Source organism: Bos grunniens, chromosome 5 (genome assembly GCF_055505025.1).
Source record: "Bos grunniens cultivar Pamir isolate PY7600 chromosome 5, Bosgru_T2T1.0, whole genome shotgun sequence".
In the NCBI taxonomy this organism is placed as follows: Eukaryota; Metazoa; Chordata; class Mammalia; order Artiodactyla; family Bovidae; genus Bos; species Bos grunniens.
Window position 1 is genome coordinate 73,053,726 of NC_141169.1, and position 26,586 is coordinate 73,080,311.

At 44.4% G+C, this 26,586-nt stretch overlaps 1 protein-coding gene across 6 annotated transcripts in view; it reads right to left on the minus strand.

The window, feature by feature from the left end:
• Positions 1 to 26,586, minus strand: part of LARGE1 (LARGE xylosyl- and glucuronyltransferase 1) — a 611,943-nt gene that overhangs the window by 236,865 nt on the left and 348,492 nt on the right. For all 6 annotated transcript variants that reach the window (XM_086401204.1, XM_086401203.1, XM_086401201.1 and 3 more), the window contains one exon: positions 15,977 to 16,148. In XM_086401204.1, the coding sequence (XP_086257330.1) occupies positions 15,977 to 16,148 (172 nt within the window). The remainder of the gene's footprint in view (positions 1 to 15,976; positions 16,149 to 26,586) is intronic.

The window sequence follows — 26,586 nt, forward strand, 5'->3', positions numbered from 1 at the left end:
TTCGAACTGTGTGTGGTGCTAGAGAAGACTCTTGAGAGTCCCTTGGTCAGCAAGGAGATCAACGCAATCAATCCTAAAGGAAATCAATCCTGAATTTGATTTCTAATGTCTTTCATTGGAAGGACTGACGCTGAAGCTCCAATACTTTGGCTACCTGATGCAAAGAACAGACTTATTGGAAAAGACCCTGATGCTGGGAATGGTTGAGGGTAGGAGGAGAAGAGAATAAAGAAGAAGAGATGGTTGGATGACATCATCAACTTAATGGACCTGAGTTTGAATACACTCCAGGAGATCCTGAAGGACAGGGAAGTCTGGCATGCTGCAGTCCATGGGACTTCAGAGTCAGATACAACTTAGCAACTGAAAACAAGCCCACACACGAGTCATTTAGTATTAATAGCTGCCTTGATTATTAGATGGGATGTTTAGGTATTGTGATGCTCATGTTCAAGGAACCCTTGTTTTACTTAACAATGGCCCAAAGCCAAGAGTACTGATGTTGACAATGTGGATACTCTCTTACTATGCCTAATTTATAAATTAAACTTTATCATAGGTAGGTACATATCAGTTCAGTTCAGTCACTCAGTTGTGTTTGACTCTTCGTGACCCCATGGACTGCAGCACACCAGGCTTCCCTGTCCATTAGCAACTCCCGGAGCTTGCTCAAACTCATGTCCATTGAGTTGGTGATGCCATCCAACCATCTCATGCCCTTCTCCTCCTGCCTTCAACCTTTCCCAGCATCAGGGTCTTTTCCAGTGAGTCAGTTCTTTGCATCAGGTGGCCGAGGTATTGGAGCTTCGGCTCTTCATCAGTCCTTCCAATGAATATTCAGGATTGATTTCCTTCAGGTTTGACTGGTTTGATCTCTTTGTAGTCCAAGGTACGTATCAGTTCAGTTCAGTCACTCAGTCATGTCTGACTCTGCAACCCCATGGAGGTTGGCCTCCTGTCCATCACCAACTCCCAGAGTTTACCCAAACTCATGTCCATTGAGTTGGTGATGCCATCCAACCATCTCATCCTCTGTCATCCCCTTCTCCTCCTTTCCCAATCCTCCTCAATCTTTCCCAGCATCAGGTCTTATCCAATGAGGTGGTCAAAGTATTGGAGTTTCAACTTCATCATCAGTCCTTCCAATGAACACTCAGGACTGATCTCCTTTAGGATGGACTGGCTGGATCTCTTTGCAGTCCAAGGGACTCTCAAGAGTCTTCTCCAACACCACAGTTTAAAAGCATCAATTCTTTGGCTCTCAGCTTTCTTTATAGTCCAACTCTCACATCCATACATGACCACTGGAAAAACCACAGCCTTAACTAGATGGGCCTTTGTTGCCAAAGTAATGTAGGCAAAGACATAGCCTATAAAACATTTGGTCCTATCCAGTTTTAGGCATCCACTTGCAGATAAGGGGGGACTATAGGAACTAATTTTTTAGCATCAGCCAGGCTCAGACTGGGACAGACCTTGAAGGCTGAGCCAACAGATAAATGCAGAGCATGAGGGCAAGAAAGATATCAAAGGTACTCACACCTTATATGGTTCTGGCTCTGCTTCTGCCAGTGTGAATTTGTATAAGATTCGCAGACCTGAAAGGAGCACTGAGATCCCAGTCAAACCTATTTTACAGACTCATTCATCTCTTTACCAGTCATTCAACAAATACTTATTGAACAGATATCCTTGGATCAGAAAGGGAGAGCGACTTGCCTGAGGCTAGTGACGGTAGAACACAGACCCGCACCCAAGTTAAGTGCTCTTGCAACTGCACCACACAAATGCAAGACCTTCTGGATCTTCCTCGCCTTTGCAACAAAAAGTGGTGCACTAGTTCCCAATCCCTAAGATTCCTTTCAATCCTGTTTTCTATTTGTGTACATGCCAGCAAAGCCACGCTACAACTTCCCTTGTTTCCTGTTGTTTCTGTACAAGACCGGAAAGAAAATTTATCTTTCAACATGTCACCTTTTCACTCTGGCAAACACTGATTTATTTTGTAATTGATGTCCCAGGAAGGCACACACCTCATCTGCTTGAATGATGACACAATTAATTAGACCAAACAAGAAAGAAAGCCCAGAACAGAGCCCAAGCTGCAGGTACTACTTACCACGAGCAGCGTACAATTTCTCAGAGCAGAGCAATTTGCAAAAGGGAAGATCAAGGAGATATTCAGGTATGTTAAACTTTCAATTTAGGCCACATCTGTGGGCCAGTAGGTTCCAAAATCTACCTTCTCCATCTAGACATAACAGCACTCTAAAATGCTAAAGAAAAATCTCTTCATGTATCACAAATGTGCAAATGTCTATTACCTGTTATGGTCACGGAGGAGGACCCTGTCTGTCTGAGACAGGAAGTGGTGATGGGGGTGTGTGGGAAGGGAATAAAAAAAGAATACTGTATGTAGAATGGGTTCTATTAGCCAGTGTGCTCCTTAAGGCTGCAAGTGACAGAAATTTAAACTGACTTTAAGAAATTAAAAAAAAGAAAGATATTTTGCTCCCAGCATGGCTGGAACTAGAGACTGCAACACAGCATAATATGGAATTTGTCTCTCTTCTCAGGATATCAGAGTTGCTTTCACTCTCAGACTCAGTGGCTGTGCAGGAAAGAGGTTACACACCCAGCCTGAGGTGGCCATCCTTAGAAAGACCTGCTTGCAAAGCTGGCCCTTGGCTGGCATGTGTGAACGTGGGTTCCAGGAAGGTTGATATTAATATTATTCCCTGGTAAGAATGGCCCAATGTGTTTAAAATTGCTTATGCAAATATTATAGTTTATGATGAACACCCGCTTTCCTTTTGGGAGTCTGGGATTTTGCTATGTGCTAGAGGATGCCTGGGGCTTCCCAGGTAGCTAGGTAATAAAGAATCTGCTTGCCAATGCAGGAGACATGGGTTCGATCCCCAGGTCAGGAAGATCCCCTAGAGGAGGAAATGGCAACCCACTCTAGTATTCTTGCCTAGGAAATCCCAAGAACAGAGGAACCAGGCGGGCTACAAGAGAGTCAGAGAGACTTAATGACTAAACAACAACAAGAGAGGTGCCTACATGACCAGCCCCGAATAAAGGTCTTGGGTGCTGAGTTTCTAATGAGCTTCTCTGGTGGACAGCATTTCACACACTGCCGGAGGAATCGAGTGTGTCCCATGTGACTCCATTGGGAGAAGATTCTGGAAGCCTCAGCCTTGTTTCCCCTAGACTTCACCCCATGCACCTTTGCCTTTGCTGATTTTACTTTATGTCCTTTGCTGTAATAAGTCACAGCCATGAAATCCACTCATGTTGACTCCCACGAGTCCTCCTAACAGAACACCAAATCTAGGGGTGGTCTTGGGGACCCCTGACACAGTGGCAAAATGACCAACAAAAGTTCCGGTCTTATCTTTTCATAGTAACAGCAACTGTAATAGAAAATCTTTCCCAAAAGTTCCAATAAAAGTTCTTGGCTTATCCTCATTAGTTGCGATGGATTCAGCTTCAGGCATACCACCACTGTGGACTAGTCAGCAGAGCCTGAGAGATGACTGTAGTCCCACTGCTAGGCAGGACAGGGTCATGCCCTTATCCCTGCAACCAGGGATAGGATCACCAACCGTTACACACACCAAAAACCAATCACGACAAGGAGAGACATCCTGCTGATGCTGGTGGAAGCGGGGTACGGATGCTGAGCAGCTGAGACAGAACTTCTACCACAGTGGAGCACAAATGGGGTGCATAATGAGGAAGCATTTGTTACATAAACATTCACCAGCAGCAGCAGCGGCAAAGAATCACAGAGCCAAGATAGCTGAACTTTCTTGCCCTAAATATATGCTTTCTCCTTGTTTCCCACCTAATCGTCTAAATGGGGAAAGTAGGGATGAATCTCTTCTCTCGTGTACCACATCTTACTGGGACACCCATCTTTAAATGATTATGTTGTTCCATCTTACCTCCACCTTAGCTCAGGCAATGATCACTGGTTTCTTGGATTACTGACACGGCCAACTGACTGGACTCTGCTTTTGGTTTTGCGCCATCCAGCCCATCCCACCCACTGTAGCCCAGTTACCTTTCTGTCCTGAGGACATACCGGCCTGATTAGGTCACTCTTTGCCTTAGAGACTGTCAATGGGTTCTCACCATCTCCTAGAAAAACCCAAATTCCCTGGTGTGGCATGCCACGCCACACCTTCCGTGATCTAGCTCCCGCGTACTTGGCAATCTTCCCTCAGGTTCCCAATCCATCCGCCCATACTCAATTCTTTGCACAAAAAAAATTCCAGCAGTAGGAGTGCCCTGAAGTTCAGACAACATGCTGTCCTGTTTCACATCATGATTTTGGTCCATTTTGCTCTCCTTGGTCCCACGTTCCCATGTGGAGATCTCCAGCCAACCCACAAGACCCATTTTTTCTTGTGTTGTTAGTGATGACTTTCCCAGCTCCCAGAGTTAATCTCTCCTCCCATGATGGCAGCACTGTGCTTCGTACATGCCCCTATCTCTCACTATAACCCGTTCTTACTATTTATTTGCCCTTCTGAATTCTCAACTAGAGTTCACCTTCATGAAGGCTGGTGTATCGTCTTACCCATCCTTACAGCTCAGCACTGACTTTGAGAAGGACAAGGAGCACTGCTTAAAAACCTAAGGACTAAATCCACAAATGAAAAAGACAGGCTGAGGGCTGAGGCTGTGGCTCTCCCACTTACCCGGCAGATGATGTGGGTGTGTTGTTTAACTTTTGTAAGCATTAGCTCTCCCTCTTGTAAGACGCAGATTGGACTAGCCATCTGTCAGGACTGTTGTGAGGATGAAAGGAGCTAATGTATATGGAACATCCAGGTGCACGCAGAATCTGGACTGCATCAGGCATCTCATCAAAGCAAGGTATCCCCCAAATGTACCAAACTCTTCAAGATATTAATAATAATAAGGGAAACTGGGTGCAAGGTATATGGGGACTCTGTACTAACTTCATATTTTTTCTGTAAATAATAAACTGTTTCAAAGATTTTTAAAGTTCACTTAAATAAGAAAAAAGCAAGTTCCATCTCTGCCAACCAACCCTTCCCTCCCTTCCTTCTTTCCAAAAATCCTTCAAAGGATGCCTCTTTTTAAAAAATATTCTAGTATCACATCATTCTCCTCCCTGCCCCAGAAAATGGATTATTGGGTAGATTTGGGAAATCCTTTTTTAATCTTTTAAGCATTTTTGCCATCATGGGATATGATCTTTTGATATCTAAGCCATAAAGAAGAGAAGCCTCAAAATTGCCACACCTTCTCTGTCCTGAGACCCATCAAAAGGCAAACAAGAAAACAGAAACCCAAGCTTCCTGGTCAAATGGAGATGGTGGATAATGAAAAAAAATGTCCTTCTGCTTCTCAGGAAGCTGGTGATTTCACTCCGTCCTGTGCTGGCTGACAGTGTTCCCTTCAACAGCCCCTCCATCCATCTCAATAAGGACTCAGCACACACAACCCTGCCCACTACATTCTCCAGATCCGCAAGCCCAGTGCACCGCATGGAGAAGAGAACAGCCATTTGTCTTCCCTGACAGGCCACGTCCGTCCTTGTCACATATTAGATGCTGCTAATAATCTATGTGTACGTGTTTAGGAGAAAAAAAAATGTGTCCTTGCAATAGTCACAGAATGACATGATTTCCTCTCTTCACAAGTATGGAGATGAGCAGCATGTTGGCTCTTCTTTTGAGGGAAAAATAATAAATTCCAGAGGGTCCTACCCAAATTTATGGCTAAGAATGCATTTGCGTCAGGTCAATTCAATCATGCCTTCCCTTGGTATTGAGTTTCCTTCCAGGTACAAGGGAATGAAGGCATTATAAAGAAGGCTGAGCACTAAAGAATTGATGCTTTTGAACTATGGGGCTGGAGAAGACTCTTGAGAGTCTCCTGGACAGCAAGGAGATCAAACCAGTCAATCCTAGAGAAAATCAATCCTGAATATTCATTGGAAGGACTGAAGCTGAAACTCCAGTACTTTGGCCACCTGATGCAAAGCGCCAACTCATTGGAAAACACCCTGATGCTGGGAAGGATTGAAGGCAGAAGGAGAAGGCAACAGGAGAGGACAAGACTGTTGGATAGCATCACCGATTCAATGGACATGAATTTGAGCAAACTCTGGGAGGCAGTGGAGGACAGAGGAGCCTGGTGTACTGCAGTTCATGCGGTCCAAAGAGTCAGATACAACTTAGCTACTTACAACAACAAATTCATCTTCTGAAGGACGAAATTCACTAGTGGCTATTCAACTATCTGTAGCCCTAAGAGAGGAAAAAATTCACAGATCAAGCATCTTGGAAGCTAGCGTTGAGCATAAAAAAGGGGGACAGGAAGTCTGAAGTGCACACAGTAGAAGCTTGAGCATAGGGTTGACTCTGAAAGTCATTCATTAAGGGCACATGGTAAGGGGGTCTCCAAGATGTGAACCAATAAACAAGCAGCAGAAAGTTCAGATTTCATTTCTTCTTTGGCACTGGCCATTATCAACCACGTAAAGCAGCACCACCAGCACTGGACATCCTATACCTTTTTCAAAAATCAGTAATGGAACCACTAAGGAAGTGGTTCACAACAGAGAAAGACTGTCCTTCAGGGGACACTTGCAGATGCCTGGAGATATGTTTGCTTGTCACAACTGGGGAAGGGGGTGCAACTGGCATCTATTGAGTAGAGGCAAGGGATGACAGGACAGCCCCCCATAATGATGAATTACCCAACCTCAAATGTCAAGAGCACCGAGGTGGAGAAACCTTGTGTGAAAGCTGCTGCTGCTGCTAAGGCGCTTCAGTCGTGTCCGACTCTGTTCGACCCCATAGATGGCAGCCCACCAGGCTCCCCTGTCCCTGGGATTCTCCAGGCAAGAACACTGGAGTGGGTTGCCATTTCCTTCTCCAATGCATGAAAGTGAAAAGTGAAAGTGAAGTTGCTCAGTCGTGTCTGACTCTTCTCGACCCCATGGACTGCAGCCTACCAGGCTCCTCCATCTGTGGGATTTTCCAGGCAAGAATACTGGAGTGGGGTGCCATCGCCTTCTCTGAATGCATGAAAGCAATGGTAGCCAAAGCATTGGTGCTGTCCAGACTGCTGGTAGGAGATGGGAGGGGCCTTGGAGTTGCACAGTTTGCGAAGACACCACAGGTAATTAATTCTGATACTGAAAGCCTCCACCCTGCAATTCAGAATTACTGCTCAGAGAACACAATTGCAAATGACCATTAGCTGCTTGACTAGCATATGCCTGTTAATCTGATTTGGTATTTCACTAATATAGACTTGGAACAGAGCTAACCCTCAGGGAAGACCCCTTTGGCCCAGATACTTATAGAACAAAAAGAACAAAAAACCTTCTTTCCTGAGCACGTGATTCTCAAGATGGGCTTTGTCTCTAACTCCATAAATTTATTTTTTAAAGTTTTTTTTTTTTTTTTTGATGTGGACCACTTTTAAAGTCTTTATTGAATTTGTTACAGTATTCCTTCTGTTCTTTGTTCTGATTATTTGGCTATGAGGTATGTGGGACCTGAGCTCCCTGACTAGGGATCAAACTGGCACTCCCTGCATTGGAAGGTGAAGCCTAACCACTGGACTGCCAGGGAAGTCCCTTCATAAACTGATTCAGTAAGTATTTGCTTCTTGCCTCTTCCTGCTACTTGGTCTGCATCTGCTACTTGGTCTGCATCTGTCTCTCACAGTTACCCCCACTAAGTCTTCAGTACCTTTATTTGATCCTGCCCCACCTTCTCATCTCTTAATTCCCCCAGAATGACCTAGGACAGCCCACGCATCCAGGCACCCACAGGGGCTACATTCACGATCAAAATTTCCTTCACTCAAGGTAGTTGATATCAGAAAAATATTAGAAAAGCAACTGAAGTGAGTAATTCACACTAATGGCAGGTAACCCCAAAATGTTCCCCGGAAGTGTCTGATATTTTTCAAATAAGGATGAATTAGTCACATGAATTTCTACTGCATTAGGCCTTAGATTGCATAACTTGTGCAACCAGTACCAAGTAGGTGTTCAGTAAACATTTATCGAGTGTCTGAATGAGAAAGAAAATACCTTTGGGCAGAGGAACTCCCTATAGTCTTAATCCTTAAACTTATCATTATTTCTCCCTGAAATTTAAAAAAAAATCCTGTGGGCCCGTCAGGAGGTGGTAACCATTCTAACTGTGAGACTCAGGGTATTTACCAAAGATGGCAACAGAACAAGTTCCAGGGCCCTATGGTCACACAATAAAAGGTCCTCAAGGGGACCCTAAGATCTGAGACCCTAAGATCCTTCTCTCTCACTGATTCTAATCAGCCTCCCGATTCAGTTCTTCCTTGTCTAGCCCAGAACTCAACCCACCCTCCATTTTCCCTCCAGCACTCTAAGATAAAAGGAAAACCTAGAGAAACAATACTGATAAAAATAGCAGCGGCATATTTTCTAGATTCTAAGGGGACACTGATATAGCAAAACATTTTCTAGGAGAAAAAGATCAACAGTCAAGGGGCTTTGTTAAGTCACATCTCAGTTTCAGAAACTGTAAAATGTGAAAAAATCTGCATCAAAAAGTGAGATAATTTAACAGATCTCTGCAAAGGACTAGGTGAGTTACATATTTTGCTTCTGAAATATTATTTCTATTAAAACTGAAGTGTAAATTGCAGGGGAGAGCTGGGCCTCCACTCAGGTCCTAGAACCTCACACTCCATGGTCTCTGCTCTCCCCACTGAGACACACAGTTGGTGAGCTCCCATCAGGACAAAATCTTGATTCTTCTTCTTACATGACCTTCCTCCCAAACCCCCATCCTCATTAAAAAAATTTTTTTTATCATTTAGCTTTTTAAAAAAACACAACTTTTTATTTTGTATTGGAGTATAGCTGATTAACAATGTTGTGATAGTTTCAGGTGGACAGCAAGGGGACTCAGCCATTCATATTCACGTACCCATTCTCCCCCAAACTCCCCTCTGACCCCGGCTGTCACGTAACATTGAGCAGAGTTCCCTGTGCTCTACAGTATATCCTTGTTGGTTATCTGTTTTAAACACAAGCAGTATGTGCAGGCAACCAGAAGTTTGTTCTCTAAGTTTGTAAGTGCTTTTCTGTTTTCTAAGTTCAAGTGTATCATTTCATTTTAGATTTCACATATAAGGGATGTCAAACTTATTTTTGACATTCCTTTTCTGACTTACTTTCTCCTTCTCTGACTTATTTCACTCAGGATGACCATCTCTAGGTCTAACCATGTTGCTGCATATGGCATTATTTCCTTCTTTTTAATGGCTGAGCAATATTCCATTGTATAATTGTATCCCCCCCCCCCCGCCCCCACCACCCCATCCTCATCTTGATCGAGGATATCTGGGGAAATTTTCTTACTCGTAGAGGACGAACACCGTCTCCTCTAAGATGAAGATTTTCCCATCCTGACTCTTTTAGGTAGGCAGACAGCTGTCTTACTGTGACGACAGTAAAATGACTCTCACATATTCGAAACAGCAGCAATGACACACTGCTGGTCCTTCCTCTGCATCAGGCGCCGTTCTGAGACCTTTTTACGTCTCACTTCACATCACCCTCACCACATCATCATCCCCACTCTGCCAGTAAGAAACAGGTCCAGAGACGTGAGTAGTGCCAAGGTTAGAACGGCGGTGAGGGAATGGGTGGGAGGCAGCCTTAGGAAAGGCCCTGGACGTCTATGTCCACAGCTCCGGGAGTGGACCCTTGAGCTGAACGAGGATGAGGTGGAAGACATACCTCACAGGACTCCAGAAACTTCTCTTTCCTTCTCTTCCCTAGGGGACTCATAGTGTCTCTCTAGCTCACTTCACAGAGAGCCTGCATCCCTGTGCATGAAGGAAATTCACACAGTGGACAGAGGTCCCTTTGCCCCATCGGGGGACCCTGGGGAGCATGGGCGTGGCTGTCCTGTCCCATCCCATGAGTCATGCAGACAGGGCAATCAGGACGTGGTTGGCTTGGTGACACAGTGGTAACTAGACGCAGGAACTGACATTGCTCACTGGGTGTGAGCTGCACTGTCAGGGTCTCCTGACACAATCAGGGTGCACTCCATGACCCTTTTTCCAGTCCTTGCTAATCCCAGCCTGCCAATCACACCTCCCCCAGCCTTTGGATGTGCTGACCCCCACCTGCCATCACCCAATGAACCTCCCATTGGATCAACAGCAGATCCAGCCAGCCACCCTCCCTTCAGGGCTGGGAACCACAGCATCGGCACCCCTGGATTCTATACCTGGAAATCAGAAAAGGAAACTATCATAGCCCAACGGGAACACTTTAATAAAATAGCTTTGTTTTCATTCCAAAAATGAATCACCTAAAGATACCTCCAGCCCAGACTCTTTTGTAAGATCCAGACCTATTCATTCCATCTGCACACGCCCAACACGGAACCCGTCACCTGGGGCCATCCACTCCACTCCTGCCTTCGTCTCTCTTGGACATCACCTGCTGCCCCCAAGGGCAACATCCTGCTGAAAGTCCACTGTCATATCTTGCTTGGACCACAGCAGTAGACAACCTCCCACCTGCTGCCAAAACTTTCTTTCAAGGCACTGGTTTCCTGGTTCATCTTATAGAACAACCCCACGCTGCAGCCAAAGGAGCCTTTTCAAATCTGAAAATCTTAGCATCCTTTTCTGTACCTAAAACTCTCAACTGGTTTTCAGTTACCTTTAGATAAACACCAAAGCTGCACTTGACAAAACCTTTTGTGGTTCTCTTGCCTTATTTCCTATTCTGCAAACCTGGAATCACGATTTATCTGTTCATTTATTTAAGGAGCACCTGCCAGGTATTGTTCTAGGTGCTGGGAAAGCATCAGGAAGAAGACAAAGACCCCTGCCCTCAAGGTATGTATGTATTAGCTGGAAAGACACAGAACAATCAGGTAAAGCCAGCCAGGTCCTTGGTATCTGGGAGTCTGTGTGGCTGCCTGGGTGGAGCAGAACAATCTTAATAAGCAATTATGGACTAGATTAGAAGATGATGGGTGCAGTAAAAAATAGGAAAGAACAGTGTGAGAGGGATAGGATGGTATCCCAGGTTGCAGGATTAAAGGGGCCAGTTGGTGGAAATCTTGAGAGAAGCTGAGCTTGGAGCAAAACCTTAAAGGGAGTTCTGGCAGCAAGACAGGGAGGGACCTAGGGGACTGGCATTCCCAGCACGGGGACATCAGAGCAAATGACCAAGGCAGGGCCCGCCTGGTCTGTTTGAGGAACAGACTGCAGTGTGTTTCAGCGTCTGCACGGCTCTCTCTCTGGACCTCTGGCCTCTGGATACTGCATCCCTTCTAAGCGGGGCCATCAGGCTAATGTTGCCATTGCTTCTTCCCTTCACAAGCCTCCCTGGCCTGGACTGCTGCTGCTGCTTTGTCGCTTCAGTCCTGTCTGACTCTTTGCGACCCTTTGGACTATAGCCCACCAGGCTCCTCTGTCCATGGAATTCTCCAGGCAAGAGTTACTGGAGTGGGTTGCCATTCCCTTCTCCAGGGGCCCTTCCTGACCCAGGGATCAAACCTGGGTCTCCTGCATTGCAGGCAGATTCTTTACTGTTTGAACCATCAGGGAAGCCCCTTGGCCAAGGCTGCTGCTGCTAAGTCGATTCAGTCGTGTGTGACTCTGTGTGACCCCAGAGACGGCAGCCCACCAGGCTCCCCCATCCCTGGGATTCTCCAAGCAAAAACACTGGAGTGGGTTGCCATTTCCTTCTCCAATGCATGAAAGTGAAAAGTGAAAGTGAAGTCGTGTCTGACTCTTAGTGACCCCATGGATTGCAGCCCACCAGGCTCCTCCATACATGGGATTTTCCAGGCAAGAGTACTGGAGTGGGGTGCCATTGCCAAGGCACCCTCAAATGTGATTCTACTTCACCGTCAATTCTGCCTTTCAAGGTACTTTCCACATTTTAATGTAACTGTGAGTTCAGTTGGATCTAGAATCTAGTGGTTAAACACCTAGTAGGCTCTGAGGTCAGCCTGGGGTCGGCCTGGCTTCAATCCAGGCTCCACCATGGCCTCGTGCAGGCTGTAGGGTCTCAGGCAAGACACTTAGAGACTTTTGAGGGGGAAACAAGATAGTCTGGCTCCCGACACAGAAAAAAACAGCTGATAGGAATTAGCAACATGGGGGCAGGTCTGGGTCTGTGTGACTTACTATTTTTATCCCCAGGGCCAAGGACAGGTCCAAGGGCTCAAAAGATAATGAATTAATGAATGAGTGACCAAATAGATGTGGAAGGTGGGGTTGGAGGAACAGGGAAGAAGGGATGCGGGAAGGTCCCACACAAAGGTTCTAAGAGGGTCCAAAAACCCCTTCAAGGCAAGTGATTAAAACCACAGAAGTTCTTAAATGTCTTTTCAAAAACAATACTTCCAAAGTTCTTCATATTTGGCCTTTTTACATTATTGTACACTTTACAGCTGCCCCATGGCTTTGTGGGCAAAGTTGCAAGGTAATGGAGCAGACACCCATTAATGGTATCTGCTGTTACCCCACACCTGCTGGCAGGAGTCCTTAGAGAAAATGGAACATGGGAAGAATAATGCAAACTATCTGTGCATTTCCTGCAAGGACCCTGCTGGCATTGTTCTTGGCTCACTGAGGCCCAGAGGAGTCAAGTAACCTGCCTGTAGTCACAGAGTCTCCAGAGGGGCTCTAGTTCTGGCTTATTCTACTGGACCATGATGAATACATGTGGAGACTTCCTAGGGCTCACAGCTACTTTAAAGAGGGTGTCCTGGAACTTCGCAAGCTGGGCCAGTATTCTGCAGATGGAGGTTTTATTTCTCAAATCTGGGGAAAATCACACTTCCTTATGCCTTTGATTCTGCCCCCATGCCAGTTGGAGTAGACTTGATCAGGATGCAGAGACAGGCAAATGCCACGGAGGCGACGACCACAGCAGAGACTGAGGCTGGTCTAAGTCCTTACTAAAAAGCTCTTTACTAGGTTCTCCATGTAATGAGTTTAGGCAAGGGGGATTTCACAGCATCCTTAAGGAGTCAAGTCTATATGAGACTGAACACTACAGTCACTGCAGCCCAGATAAACTAGGTGTTCCAGACCAGAGAAAACCCAGCAAGGCCAAATGGCATCAATGTCACTCAAAAGGTTTACAGTGAAACATATCAACTGCGATTACCTTTATGAGAGGGGAACCTTCCCTCCTGGATCAGAGTGTTCCACATTTATGGGTCTGTCCTAAGGGACTTCCTTCCTATTCCATGAACTGGCTTCTAATCATTCCATTTAGAAAAAATAATCTCTCTATCTCTCTCTCACACACACACACACACCCCTATACTAAAGAGCGCCATATGGAAAAGAGAGGAGCTTACTTACTTTTCATTTCCTTATTTCCCCAGAAAAGTTAGGGCGGGCATGGGAAAACCTCAGACACTTGTTACACTCCTTTGCTGGTGATAGGTAAACACATACACAGTACCCCTTGTTTATGAGCTCCTTGAAGGCAGGTGCCCTGTTCTAACAAGAGCATCTAATAGATTCCTCTGCACTGTGGGGGCCTGACTAATGCTCGAAATGAACCAACGAGAGGATGAGCAAATAAAATGCAGCCCATTAACTGAACTCCTTGCAGTCAAACTTCCCTGGCCCTGACCTTGGCCCACATACTCTGCTCTGCCCCAGGAGCTGCCTTGAGTCTCTGAGCCCTCCAAATCCACGTCCTTGGGTCATCTCCGGGAGCAGCAAGAGCCTTGGATGCCTTCCCATCCACGGGGATATGGGGGTGGGCGGGCTTAACACCAGATTATTACTGTGCTTGTGACTGGTGACAGAACCCTACCAGCGCTGTGGCAGGTCCTTGCTGGGACAGAATAGATGTGATTTCCCAGTGACAGGTTACCTTTAGGGACCACCTGTCCCTGGGATCTTGCTGGGTTACACTCATCCAGGAGAGACTTGCAGCTCTGAATGCATATGGCAGGCTGAGTTTCTCGGGAAGTAGACACGGGAATGGGAGTGAGCCCGCTGGGGGTTAACTTAGGGAGAATTCTCAGGACAACATCTATGAAAGGGGCGGCACGCCAGCAGGACTGGGCACAGGGAGAAATGGGGCTGCCAGGCAGACGCCAGTGGATCCTGCAAGATATCACATGCATTAGTCAGTCCATGGGGTGGGATGTGGCCCCGGGCAAGGTGACTCTCTTCACCTGAGACCATTCCCCAAAGAGGGCTGAGAGCAGAGCCCACCTGCAGGCAGTCTTCCAGCAGCTGGAGGAATGAGCCTTTCCTCCCAAAGGGGAATGTGAGTGTCTACCACACACAATCACTACTCTCATCCTGCAAGACAGACATGATCATCACTTCTACAGTCACATGGTCCCAGCTGGAGGTGGAGTTCCCTTCCTCCATGGGAGGTGGTGACTCTCCCTCCCCTTCACTTTTCATCAGCCAGGGCCCAGTGGATGACTTCTTATAGCCGGTGATCCCTGGCGGGGATGCAACAATGCCTGCTGAATAAATACATCACTGAATACTGAAGGTCAGCACTGAAATAGGAATAAAATGCCACATAACTATAGAAAAAAAAGTCCCTAATGAGTGCAGTGTAATCAGGAAAAAACAAAAACAAATAGATGTGATGGGGGACTTGAAAAGAGATGCTCAGGGAAGACAACACACACATGCACTGCGGTCTCAGCTCCAAGTGGAACCTTGCATCCCACCAAGCTTCTGTTCCTTTATTTGTGAACTAAAACAACAGATCCAAACATTCTATGAAGAAGAGATCGGAAAGCTGAGACATGCTCTGTTTCAACAGTCTATTAGTGTCATTATTGACATGAATAAGGAAAGTTTTGATCCTGACAAGGAAAAGAGCCAAGGGTCAGAGTGTTTTGCCCCCGTGGTGTGCTGAGGACTTTTTTCAATTATCCCAAAGCTGGGAGGCTCCCAGAAGGAAGCAGGCAGAGACTGGAGTGGGTGAGGAATTTACTCTTCTGTCAGTGAATGGAAACAGAAACCAACTGGAATAGCCTGTGATTCTTGAGAATGCTGTGATTTAAAATCATTAAGCAATATTTCACCTTCAGAGGATAAGGAGCTATAGAGAAGAGGCAGGAGGGATTTTAAACACAGACGCCAGAGTGCAAAAGTCAGGAAAAAAAAAAAAAAAACACCGCTAGGTTTATCTCTCAATGTATTTGTCTAATATTGAGAATATAAAACTAATATCATAATTTAAAGGATGACACCTGGTAGAGGGGTATTAAAATAATAGTAGGGTTTGTGCCTGCCACTTCTCTCATGAATCCACACCAGTTATAAACACTGATTGTCCTCACAATTTCCCACCTGATACTCACACATACCTTGGGGCAGTGACAAGAGTTAACAATAAAAACTACGAAGAAACTGACTAGCAAGAACCTCTTAGAAAGCCAAACTTACATACTTCTTTAAAATGATAAACCATCAACTTTTTAATGAAAGAAAAAGTCATAAGAACATTTTCAAACACTCTATAATGAATACCCATCACCACCATCTCACAGGCTTTCTCAGCAATCAAAGTATCATTTGATAAAAAGGGAAAACCGATAAATGTGCGTCTCCACACAAAGAAGCCAACACTCAATTATGGGCACACAAAATACACACATTTGATATCTGTCTCTTACAAAGCAATTCAACAACCCTCAATTGGGTTCTTCCTATGAACACAGATCTTACTTTTTCAATTATTAAAGACATACAAGCCAATCCCTGTTTTCCTCTAACAAGTACCAAGTGAGAGTAGAACTGATGCTCACCTCTATTTATAATTCCTTGTCTATTTCATTAGCATGACCTCATTAAGAGTTGCCCTCACATTAAAAAAAAAAATACAATTGCTATTCTTGTTATGTCATTTGACACCTTCAGATATCAGGGAAAAAAAAAAAAAAAGAGCTACAATTACCTTTGAACTTGTGGAACACAGCCCAGAGCTCGGCAATGTCTGTTGCAAAGGTGATGTCTGTGTCAAGGACGATGACCCTTTCCAGGTTGGCAGGAAGAGTCTTGGTGAGGACGAGCTTCATCAGACCATAAATCCCAGAGTAGTGTTTGTTGGGGATCCAGGAAACTTCAGACTAGACAGGGAAGTGAAGAGAAAGAGTAGGAGAAAGCAAAAAAAAAAAAAAAAAATCACTACATTTAATTTTTTTGTACAAGCATTATAAATAGTGCCTGGTACATAAAAAGGTTCCAATAAAAATTGTTGAGTAAATGAATGAATGTTTTCTTAAAGATTTATTCATGTAATTTACAGTTTGGCTTGTGAAGTTCTTTTGGAAGAAAAATGTATCTGAATCAAGGGAGAAGGAGAGTAATGTTTTTGAAATAACTACCCTATGCAAATACTACACTCAGATATTTTAAAATAAGATTTCTGTTATTATAGAAATTATATAGGCTCATTGGAGAAAATAATATTCACAAAATAAATAAAAGTTTCAAAAATTGAATCATACTGTATATATTTTTGCAACCGATGTCTAATTGTTCCTGGATTCTTAAAGTCTTATTCCATTTCTGTGTCATTAAAAATGACTACTTAATAGTATCATTAAGGCGTACACTTTTCTTGCCTGGAAAATTCCATACACAGAGGAGCCTGGCAAGCTACAGTCCATGGGGTCCCAAAGAGTCAGACACGACCGAGCAACTGAGAACATACAAGAGCAAACAAAGGAACAACCAATGTCCCTCAGGTGGTGGGAACATCAGCGAGTCACACACCTTAGTACCATTTGATGATACTACTAATGATACTACTAGTACTACGACTAATACTAATGATAATGAAGGCTAACAATAATACCGAACACCAGTGTGATGAAAGCTTCCAGAAGCACAGGTCATTTATGAAGACCCTATGGACAGGGTATTGTCTCAGCTGCCACGGGAATCTCCATGGAAGCCAAAGTACACTTGTTTTCAAGAAATGAACATTTGGAATGGAACCCTTTAATGGAAAATGTGGTCACATCATAAAAATTCCAAAAAACATTCTCCCTTTTGGTCCTTATAATTCCATTCGAGGACACACTTTTTTTTTTTTAAAGTCACGCTTAAGAACGAGATCAAAGTTTTATTCCTGAAGTTCATCACGTCATAAAAGTAAATAAATAGCAACAATCCAAATGCCGAAAAATTAAACAGTTAATATAAACAAAGTATTTAAAACATTTGATACGGGACTTTCCCGGTGGTACAGTGATTAAGACTCCACACTCCCAATGCAGGGGACCCCAGGTTCGATCCTTGGTCAGGGAACTAGAACCCATATACCCTAAGATCCCACATGCCATAGGTAAGAGCCGATATTTGTTGTTTAATTGCTAAATCATGTCCAAGTCTTTGTGACCCCATGGACTGTAGCCCACAAGGTCCCTCTGTCCATGAGATTTTCCAGGCAAGATTACTGGAGTGGGTTGCCATTTCATTTCCTTCTCAACAAAGAGACCTCATGCTGCGGCTAAAGAAAAACAAAAAACAAAAAACCCTGCATGTCACAACTAAAAACTGATGCAGACAAAAAACATTGATAGCACACTATGCAGTTGTTACAAGCAATATAGACTAAGATGAAATGAAAAGAAACTGACATGTTAAAAGTAAAAAAAAAAAAAAAAAAAGGAAGCTTAAAAATTGCTTTTGCTTATTAACTACTAGATATAATCAAACAATACGAAAACATATCCACTCAGATTAATGCAGAGAAAAAAGAAATGGAAGCACAGCATCAAACCACTGACATCAATCATTTGGGGGATGATAGGAGTACAGTCTCTCTCTATAGATAGACATAGATATGAAAAATTGCTCAGTCGTGTCTGACTCTTTGAGACCCCATGGATCGTAGCCTGCCAGGCTCCTCTGTCCACAGAATTCACCAGGCAAGAATATTGGAATGGGTAGCCATTCTCTTCTCCAGGGGATCTTCCCAATCCAGGGACTGAACCAGGGTCTCCTGCATTGTAGGCAGATTCTTTACTATCTGAGCCACCAGAGAAGCCCCAGATACAGATATACATACATTCATACATATATATGTGTGTATATATATATATATTCAGGTTACATACACACATTTAATCTATACTTGCCAACTTTAAAAATTATCAACTACTAATGTTGTAAAGAAAAAACTAAGTGTGACAGTCTTCATTTTAAACATATAAGGATCCAGTGATGGGAAACCGGAGTGCACGAAGTCAGTTTAAGAAAGCTATCAGAAAGGACCTTCTCTGATAACCCATATGACCCATTCCATTTCTCACACCTACTCCATGCTGTTTTCATCTCCAATTTGTTTGAAAATACAATTTTAGCTATTCCTTATTCTCAGTTTTGCAATGGCTCTTTGCATTAAGTGAGTACAATTTTGAGCAGAAAAAAAGAAAACATAAACTGAACTCTTCACCATGTGTCAATTTCAAGAGAAAGAACCATTGACTGCCTACAACCTGTCACCTTGTTCCTGGGTAGCATGGAGGAGGGAAAAAAGAAACAAATGTTCAAATCTGGACTCTAGCCCCACAGGAAGGGTTGATCTCCCTAAGCCTTGGTTTCTTTATCAGTAAAAATGGAGCTGCTGCTACATCACAGTTCAGTTCAGTTGCTCAGCTGTGTTCCACTCTTTGCAATCCCATGAACGGCAGTATGCCAGGCCTCCCTGTCCATCACCAACTCCCGGAGTTCACCTAAACCCATGTCCATTGAGTCGGTGATGCCATCCAATCATCTCATCCTCTGTCGTCCCCTTCTCCTCCTGCCTTCAATCTTTCCCAGCATCAGGGTCTTTTCAAATGAGTCAGCTCTTCGCATCAGGTGGCCAAAGTATTGGAGTTTCAGCTTCAACATCAGTCCTACTAATGAATACCCAGGACTGATCACTTTTAGGATGGACTGGTTGGATCTCCTTGCAGTACAAAGGACTCTCAAGAGTCTTCTCCAACACCACAGTTCAAAAGCATCAATTCTTCAGCACTCAGCTTTCTTTATAATCCAACTCTCACATCCATACATGACCACTGGGAAAACCATAGCCTTGACTAGATGGACCTTTGTTGACAAAGTAATGTCTCTGCTTTTCAATATGCTGTCTAGGTTGGTCATAACTTTCCTTCCAAGGAGTAAGCGTCTTTTAATTTCATGGCTGCAATCACCATCTGCAGTGATTTTGAAGCCCAGAAAATAAAGTCAGTCACTGTTTCCAGTGTTTACCCATCTATCTGCCTGGACATGTAACAACAGACTGGTTCCAAATAGGAAAAGGAGTACGTCAAGGCTGTATATAGTCACCATGCTATTTAACTTACATAACTTATATGCAGAGTACATCATGAGAAATGCTGGGCTGGATGAAGCACAACCTGGAATCAAGATTTCTGGGAGAAATATCAATAACCTCAGATATGCAGATGACACCACCCTTATGGCAGAAAGCGAGGAAGAACTAAAGAACCTCTTGATGAACGTGAAAGAGGACAGTGAAAAAGCTTAAATTAAAGCTTAAAGCTCAACATTCAGAAAACTAAGATCATGGCATCCAGCATAGCAAATAGATGGCTAATGTAAAAACTGAAGGAGTTTAAAGGACTCAACTGCTTGGTACACAAAAGATCCTCAGCAAATGTGGTCCCACCCTTCATCCCGATTCTCTCTCCCCATTTCCAGTATGTACATAGCTATGCTTGGGTTTGATCTCTGGGTGAGGAAGATCCCCTGGAGAAGGCAACAGCAACCCACTCCAGTATTCTTACCTGGAAAATTCTATGGACAGAGGAGTCCATGGGGTTGTAAAGACTTGGACATGACTGAGCAACTAATGAAGAAATGATGCTTTTGAACCGTGGTGTTGGAGAACACTCTTGAGAGTCCCTTGGACTGCAAGGAGATCCAATAAGTCCATCCTAAAAGGAGATCAGTTCTGAGTGTTCATTGGAAGGACTGATGCTGAAGCTGAAACTCCAATACTTTGGCCACCTGATACAAAGAACTGACTCATTTGAAAAGACCCTGATACTGGGAAAGACTGAAGGCAGGAGAAGAAGGGGATGACAGAGGATGAGATGGTTGGATGGCATCACCGACTCAATGGAGATGAGTTTGAGTAAACTCTAGGAGTTGGTTATGGACAGGGAGGCTTGGTGTGCTGCAGTCCATGGAGTCAGCGAAGAATTGGACACGACTGAGCGACTGAACTGAACTGAGCAACTAACACACACGCGCGCGCATACGCCTCTTCAATACTTAATATTGAAGTCTGGGGGCATCTCTGGGATCTAGTACAGAACTGAACCTTGGGTCCTGGAGTCAGATACACCTGAGTTCATATTCTGACACTGTCAATTAATCACCACGTCAACTTGGCCAAATCTGCGAGGGGAGTCTCTGCCGTTTACAAAAGGGAGTCACTTCCAGTGTATCATTATCGGTCAGGGTGTGGATGAATGCAGAATTTAAGGGCAGAAACAAGGCACTGGGCAGACTTGGTGAGGGGAAGAGTTGGGGGCCGTTACCACTCAACGCATGAAGGGCCAATGCCAGCTGCTGCTAGTGTCCAAAGAGGGGAGTCAGATGAATAAGCCCCTTAGCAGGAGCAGTGACCTTCAGAAGACAGACATGACCTTGCTGCAACAATCCCTCAGGATGGATCAGGGAGAGAGATCTCAGCTCCCCCTCTCCTCCTGCCCCTAGGACTCCTGCCAGGGTAGCCCACTGGGCAAACCCAAACAAAATCCAGTGAGAAAGTAAGCTTGGGGATGCAGCCCTTAGGCATCAGCTCAAGGGGAAGAGTGAAGAAAGATGAGAAAGAATCCAGAGGGACAAACCTAACAGAATAGAATGGCCATTAATTTAAACAAATGATGGCAAGATCAAAGCACCAAGCCTCACACATCACAGACACAACACACATCTGCAGGATGGCTGGGGAGACGGAAGGATGCATGGGAAGACAGATGGATGGATGGACGGACAGATGGATGGCACAGGAAGGAGACTGATTAGTCGCAAATCCTCACCAAGCAAGATGCAAAGCTATAGCTGGAATCCGTCAGGCGAAATGTTTGTGTTCCTTTCCCAAACCATAGTCTTCCTTTGAAGTCAGCTTCCAGGCCAGCCATCACCTTAAGATCTGACGCCTGAGGACTCTGAATAATTCCCTCCCGTGGGTTTTATAAAACTCTTCTTCGTGTAAGCCTGGGCCTTTGGAACTCAGCTTGGTTTCCTCACTCCCCTGAGAATTTGCCTGAACTGAAGCTTGGCCGTCACCGGCCCATGCCGCAGAGTCGTGCTATTTAATCAGACCTTTGATTAACTTATTCATCTATTTTGGTTACCATCAAAGCAAGAGAGCTTGGTGGAGACGTTGGGTTAAGCCGTCTAATTAGGCGGCTCCAACTCCCGGCTTTATTTTTCACACACAGGCGAGGCACTCGGATGCATCACAGAACAGTAGGACTACAGGAATAAATTAATCTCAACATGAGCCCAGGCCTGAACGTCACCCCAAGTCCCCGACTTAATACATAATCAATTAAGTAGAGTGTTCAATTAGAGGTAGAGGAAGCATTCGAATGGGTTTGTATTCAGAAAGAAAATCCCAGAAAGAAAACTAAGGAATCTAGAGGGGGGAAGAACGTGTGGTGAGAAGCAGATGTATTTGTTACAAATGGCTCCTTCTCTCAGCAGCAGCATGCAACCTGTGCTGTCTGCCTCTGTCCAAATCTTGCTCTTCCTTCAAGTCCCAACTTAGAAGGCACCAGCCTCCGGCCCCCCTCCCTGCTGCCCAAGGCTGGGTGAGGGCTCCCAAATCGAGCTGTTTCCTTTCCTTTGGCACAACAAGCCATCACACTAATTTTCCATGTCTCTTTCCAGCTCTGGACTAGAAATCCTTGAGGTAGGCATGATGTCATTCATATTATGGTAACAACACAGTCATTTGACCATGTGTATGACTGCAGACTTAACCAGGCCTCAGTTCAAATGCCACCTGTGATATTTTTGCCAATTAGGAGAAGAGGCATCTGTAATTGCTTGGGTCCAGATCGGTACAGTACATTGAAAAAGGCACAACTTGTTGAGCTCCAGAACCTGGTTTTTAGCACCACTTCTAATAAGCTTATAAGCTATGTGACTCAAGGCAAGTCACTTAACCACCATAAGCCTCAGTTTTCTCATCTGTAAAATGGGAACTTCAAACGCTCACTTCACAATATTGCTGTGAGGATTACAGAGCATCTATTCATTAAGAGAAGGTAAGTAAATGGGCTTCCCTGGTGGGTCTATGGTAAAGAAGCTGCCTGCCAAAGCAGGGGACACGGGTTTAATCCCTGGTCCGGGAAGATCCTCATGCCTTGGAAAAACTAAGCCCGTGTGCTCCAACTATTGAGCCTGTGCTCCACTGAAACCACTAAAGCACATGTGCCCTAGAGTCTATGCTCAGCAACAAGAGAAACCAGAGTGAGAGATCCAGGCACCGCAACTAGGGAGTAGCCCCAACTCACCGAAACTAGAGAAAAGCCCGCACAGCAACCAAAACCCACCACAGGCAAAATATACATATAAATAAATAAAATTATTTTTTTAAAAAAAGAGGAGGGAAGTAAAGTCCATTTCCCTTCTCCCAATGAGTGTGTGTCAGCACTACCCAGATTCAGATGATACATGATTTGGAGTTTGATAAAGATAAGACATTAAACCCAGGGATAGAACTCAGGTTTCCCGCATTGCAGGTACATTCTTCATCAGCTGAGCCACAAGGGAAGCCCAAGAATACTGGAGTGGGTAGCCTATCCCGTCTTCAGCAGATCTTCCTGACCTAGGAACTGAAGCAGGGTCTCCTGCTTTGCAGGTGGATTCTTTACCAACTGAGCTATCAGGGAAGCCCATGGTATTAATAACTTTGACAATAAAAAGGAAACAAGGAACAGAGATAGTTCTAACAGGGAAAATAAATCACCCATATCTTTTCCCTATATTTCTATATATAAGATTAATAAATCACGAACTGGGATCTATGGGGAAATGTGAAGCCCTCTCTAGTGAATCTCCAAATTGGACCACACTCCTGGGTTTTAGCGGGGGGCGGGGGGGGGGGCGGCGGGGGGCGGAAATGGGTGTGCGTGTTCGCCCATATAACCTTTAGGGGGAGTCTCCTCATACAATCCACACTGCTACTGATCTCACTTCCAGCCTACATACAATAAACTCCAGTCCAACTGAGGATATTAAATTCTTGGAATCAACAGAAAGAAAGTAAAAGTGTTAGTCGTCTGGTAGTGTCCAACTCTTTGCAACCCCATGGACTGTAGCCTGCCAGGCTCCTCTGTCCATGGAATTCTCCAGGCAAGAATACTAGAAGTGGGTAGCCATTCCCTTCTCCAGGGGATTGTCCTGACCTGCAGGAACCCAGGTATCCTGCATTGCAGCCAGATTCCTGACCATGTGAGCCACCAGGGAATCAATGTGGAGAAGATCATCTTCAGAGGCAAGTTACAGAGACCTGGAAAGTGTCATGCAGACCGACCCCCAGAGTACCCTGTAGAAACACCACCACCTAGCTGAGCAATATCCTAGCATGTTCTTCATCACTGAACACGCCAAAGGGTTCATGTAATTAAAATAATAATAAGAATGAAAGCTAGGTTTATGTTAATGGACAGATTATTATCCTTGCAATGGCTGTTAATAATTCTAAGCAGACATGCTCTAAGATTTAATTAGCAAAAATGCAACTGAGCTTAAGAATACTACTGAATCCACTTACATAAAGGAGCATAAGCAATTCTTATGGGGGCACTGGGATGCCCCCATAATGATAATACTATCTAGCCTTTGCTGGGGCTTGAGCTGTTTACTGGCCATCAGGGAGCTCCCTGGGGGGCTTCCTAGGTAGCGCTAGTAGTAAAGAACCCACGTGCCAATGCAAGAGATAGATGCAACTTCGATCCGTGGACTGGGAAGATCCCCTGGAGAAGGAAATGGCGACCCATTCCAGTATTCTTGCCTGGAGAATCCCATGGACAGAGGAGCCTGGTGGGCTACAGTCCATAGGGTTGCAGAGAGTCAGACATGACTTAGCGACTGAGCACGCAAGCATGCAGGCACTGTGGGGAGAGCTTTCTATGTGCTATCTTATTTACATTACTTCCAACTAGACTAAAGGTCAGGTCTTAATATCGCAGTATATGAACTGTGCGGGGAGAGGACCGAGTCCTTTCCCCTTCCTCAAATTTCAGCCCCCCAGCCTTAGATGCTCTACTCTGAAATGATGCAGTGTTTCTTTCTTCTTTACCCTTCCCATAGTTATTGGTCTATTCAGAGCTGTCCTCCACTCCTCAGGGCTAGTAACTGTAGGGTCGTAGCCACGCCCCTGCCTTCATCAGTAAAATCTATGTTCACCAAGAAGCAGCTTTTTTCAAGGCAATTAGATACAAAGGCTTTGGAGTTGGGTATTCCTGAATTGAAAATCTCTGTGGAGATTAATTTTTTCATGTGAAAAAACGGGAGTAAGAGTAGTATATTTTGCTCCCTTCCTAGGGAATTGCTCTATTTCTAATTTGGAATCTTTCTTCATCATCCTAGAAATATTTTCTGCTCAAAATAAATTTCTTCAGCTAGGACATGGAAGCAAACTAAATGTCCGACAGAGAAACGGATAAAGAAGATGTAGTACATATATACAATGGAAGATTCAGACAATCCTAAAGGAAATTGGCCTGGAATATTCATTGGAAGGACTGATGCTGAATCTCCAATAATTTGGCCACCTGATGTGAAGAGCTGACTCACTAGAAATGACCCTGATGCTGGGAAAGATTGAAGGCAGGAGGAGAAGAGGGTGACAGAGGGTGAGATGGCATCACCAAGTCAACGGACATGAGTTTGAGCAAATTCTGGGAGATAGTGAAGGACAGGGAAGCCTGGCATGCTGCAGTTCATGCGGTCACAAGGAGTCAGACACAACTTAGCAACAACAATAATTAAAAGGAATGAAACTGAGTTATAGAGACATGGGTGGACTTGGAGACTGTCATACAGAGTGACCTACGTCAAAAAGAGAAAAAAATATCGTCTATTAATGCATATATGTGGAATTTAGAAAAATGGTACAGATGAACCTATTTGCAAAGCAGAAACAGAGGCACAGATATAGAAAACAGATGTATGGACACCAAAGCGGGGGAAGGAGGGGCATCGGATGTACTGGGAGATTGGGATTGACATATATACACTATTGATACTGTGTATAAAATTGATAACTAACGGGAACCTACTGTATAGCACAGGGAACTCTACTCAGGGCTCTGTGGTGACCTAAATGGGAAGGACCTAAAAAAAAGGGGACATATGTATACATATAGCTGATTCACTTTGCTGTACAGCAGAAACACAACACTGTAAAGCAGCTATATTCCAATACATTTTTTTCAAAAAGGAAAAAATAATACATTTCTTTTACCTATCCACTTTTTCTTGTGGATTACAAATCACCTTGACTCATTTTTAAAAGTTAAAGAAGAAACCATCCTGGCTGCAGAATGTCTGAAAAGTCATTTGCCTTTCATGTTGTTTCTGAGTGGTTGTCTTGGCAACCAACCTGTATGTTCAGAACATAATTGCTGAGAAATGGAGGATAAGAAGCTTGGGTGGGTGGGTGGGTGGGGGACCCTGGGCCGTGCCGTGGAGGACTGAACTAAACACTAGCTCAGGAGTCTGAACGGCCAGATTCCCACTGGCAAGCTCACTGCTCTCACCCTCAATCTGCTCACCCAAAAAAGAGGGGAAATAAATATGTATCCCATGAGGTTTGCAAAAGCACTAAATGAGGCAAGAGAATGAAAGGGTCTGGTACAGTGTGTGCTATACTGCAAGCGCTCAACATAAGCTTTTCAATTGGCTAGCAGCTCGCACTCTGGAGTCTGACTGCCTGGCTTTGAATCCTGGCCCCATCACTCACCAGGCTGGGTCACTTTGGCCAAGTAATTAAACACTGCTCCATGTACCTCTGTTTTCTCATCTGCAAAATGGGCATCCACACAGAACATACTCAACAGGCTTGTGAGAATTCTGATGCTGTATATAGGGATTGACTATTATTTTTAATTGTTAGTATTACTGATGATATTTAGAAGAGAAGATGAGATTCTTGCCTACAAGATAAAGTCATCTCCATTTGTATTTACCCTTGCCAGCAAAAAAAAAATGCTCCAGTTTAGCTCAGTTGGAATCATTTAAATCAGCATTGACGGAACACTTAATATGGGTCAGGTACTGAGAAGGGGCTAGGGACTAGCGTCCACAATGAATAAAACATGGCTGGTGCTTGAAGAGTTTATGGTCTAATGGATATTCATTATCCTTTGCTGCATAACAAGTTATCTCAAGACACAGAAGCTTAAAACCTCAATAATTGTTTATTATCTCACACAGTTTCTGTTAGGAATTTGGGAGCCCACTTTCTGGGTGGCTTTGGCTCAGGATTTCTCATCAGGTTGTAGTCAAGACCTTGGTTGA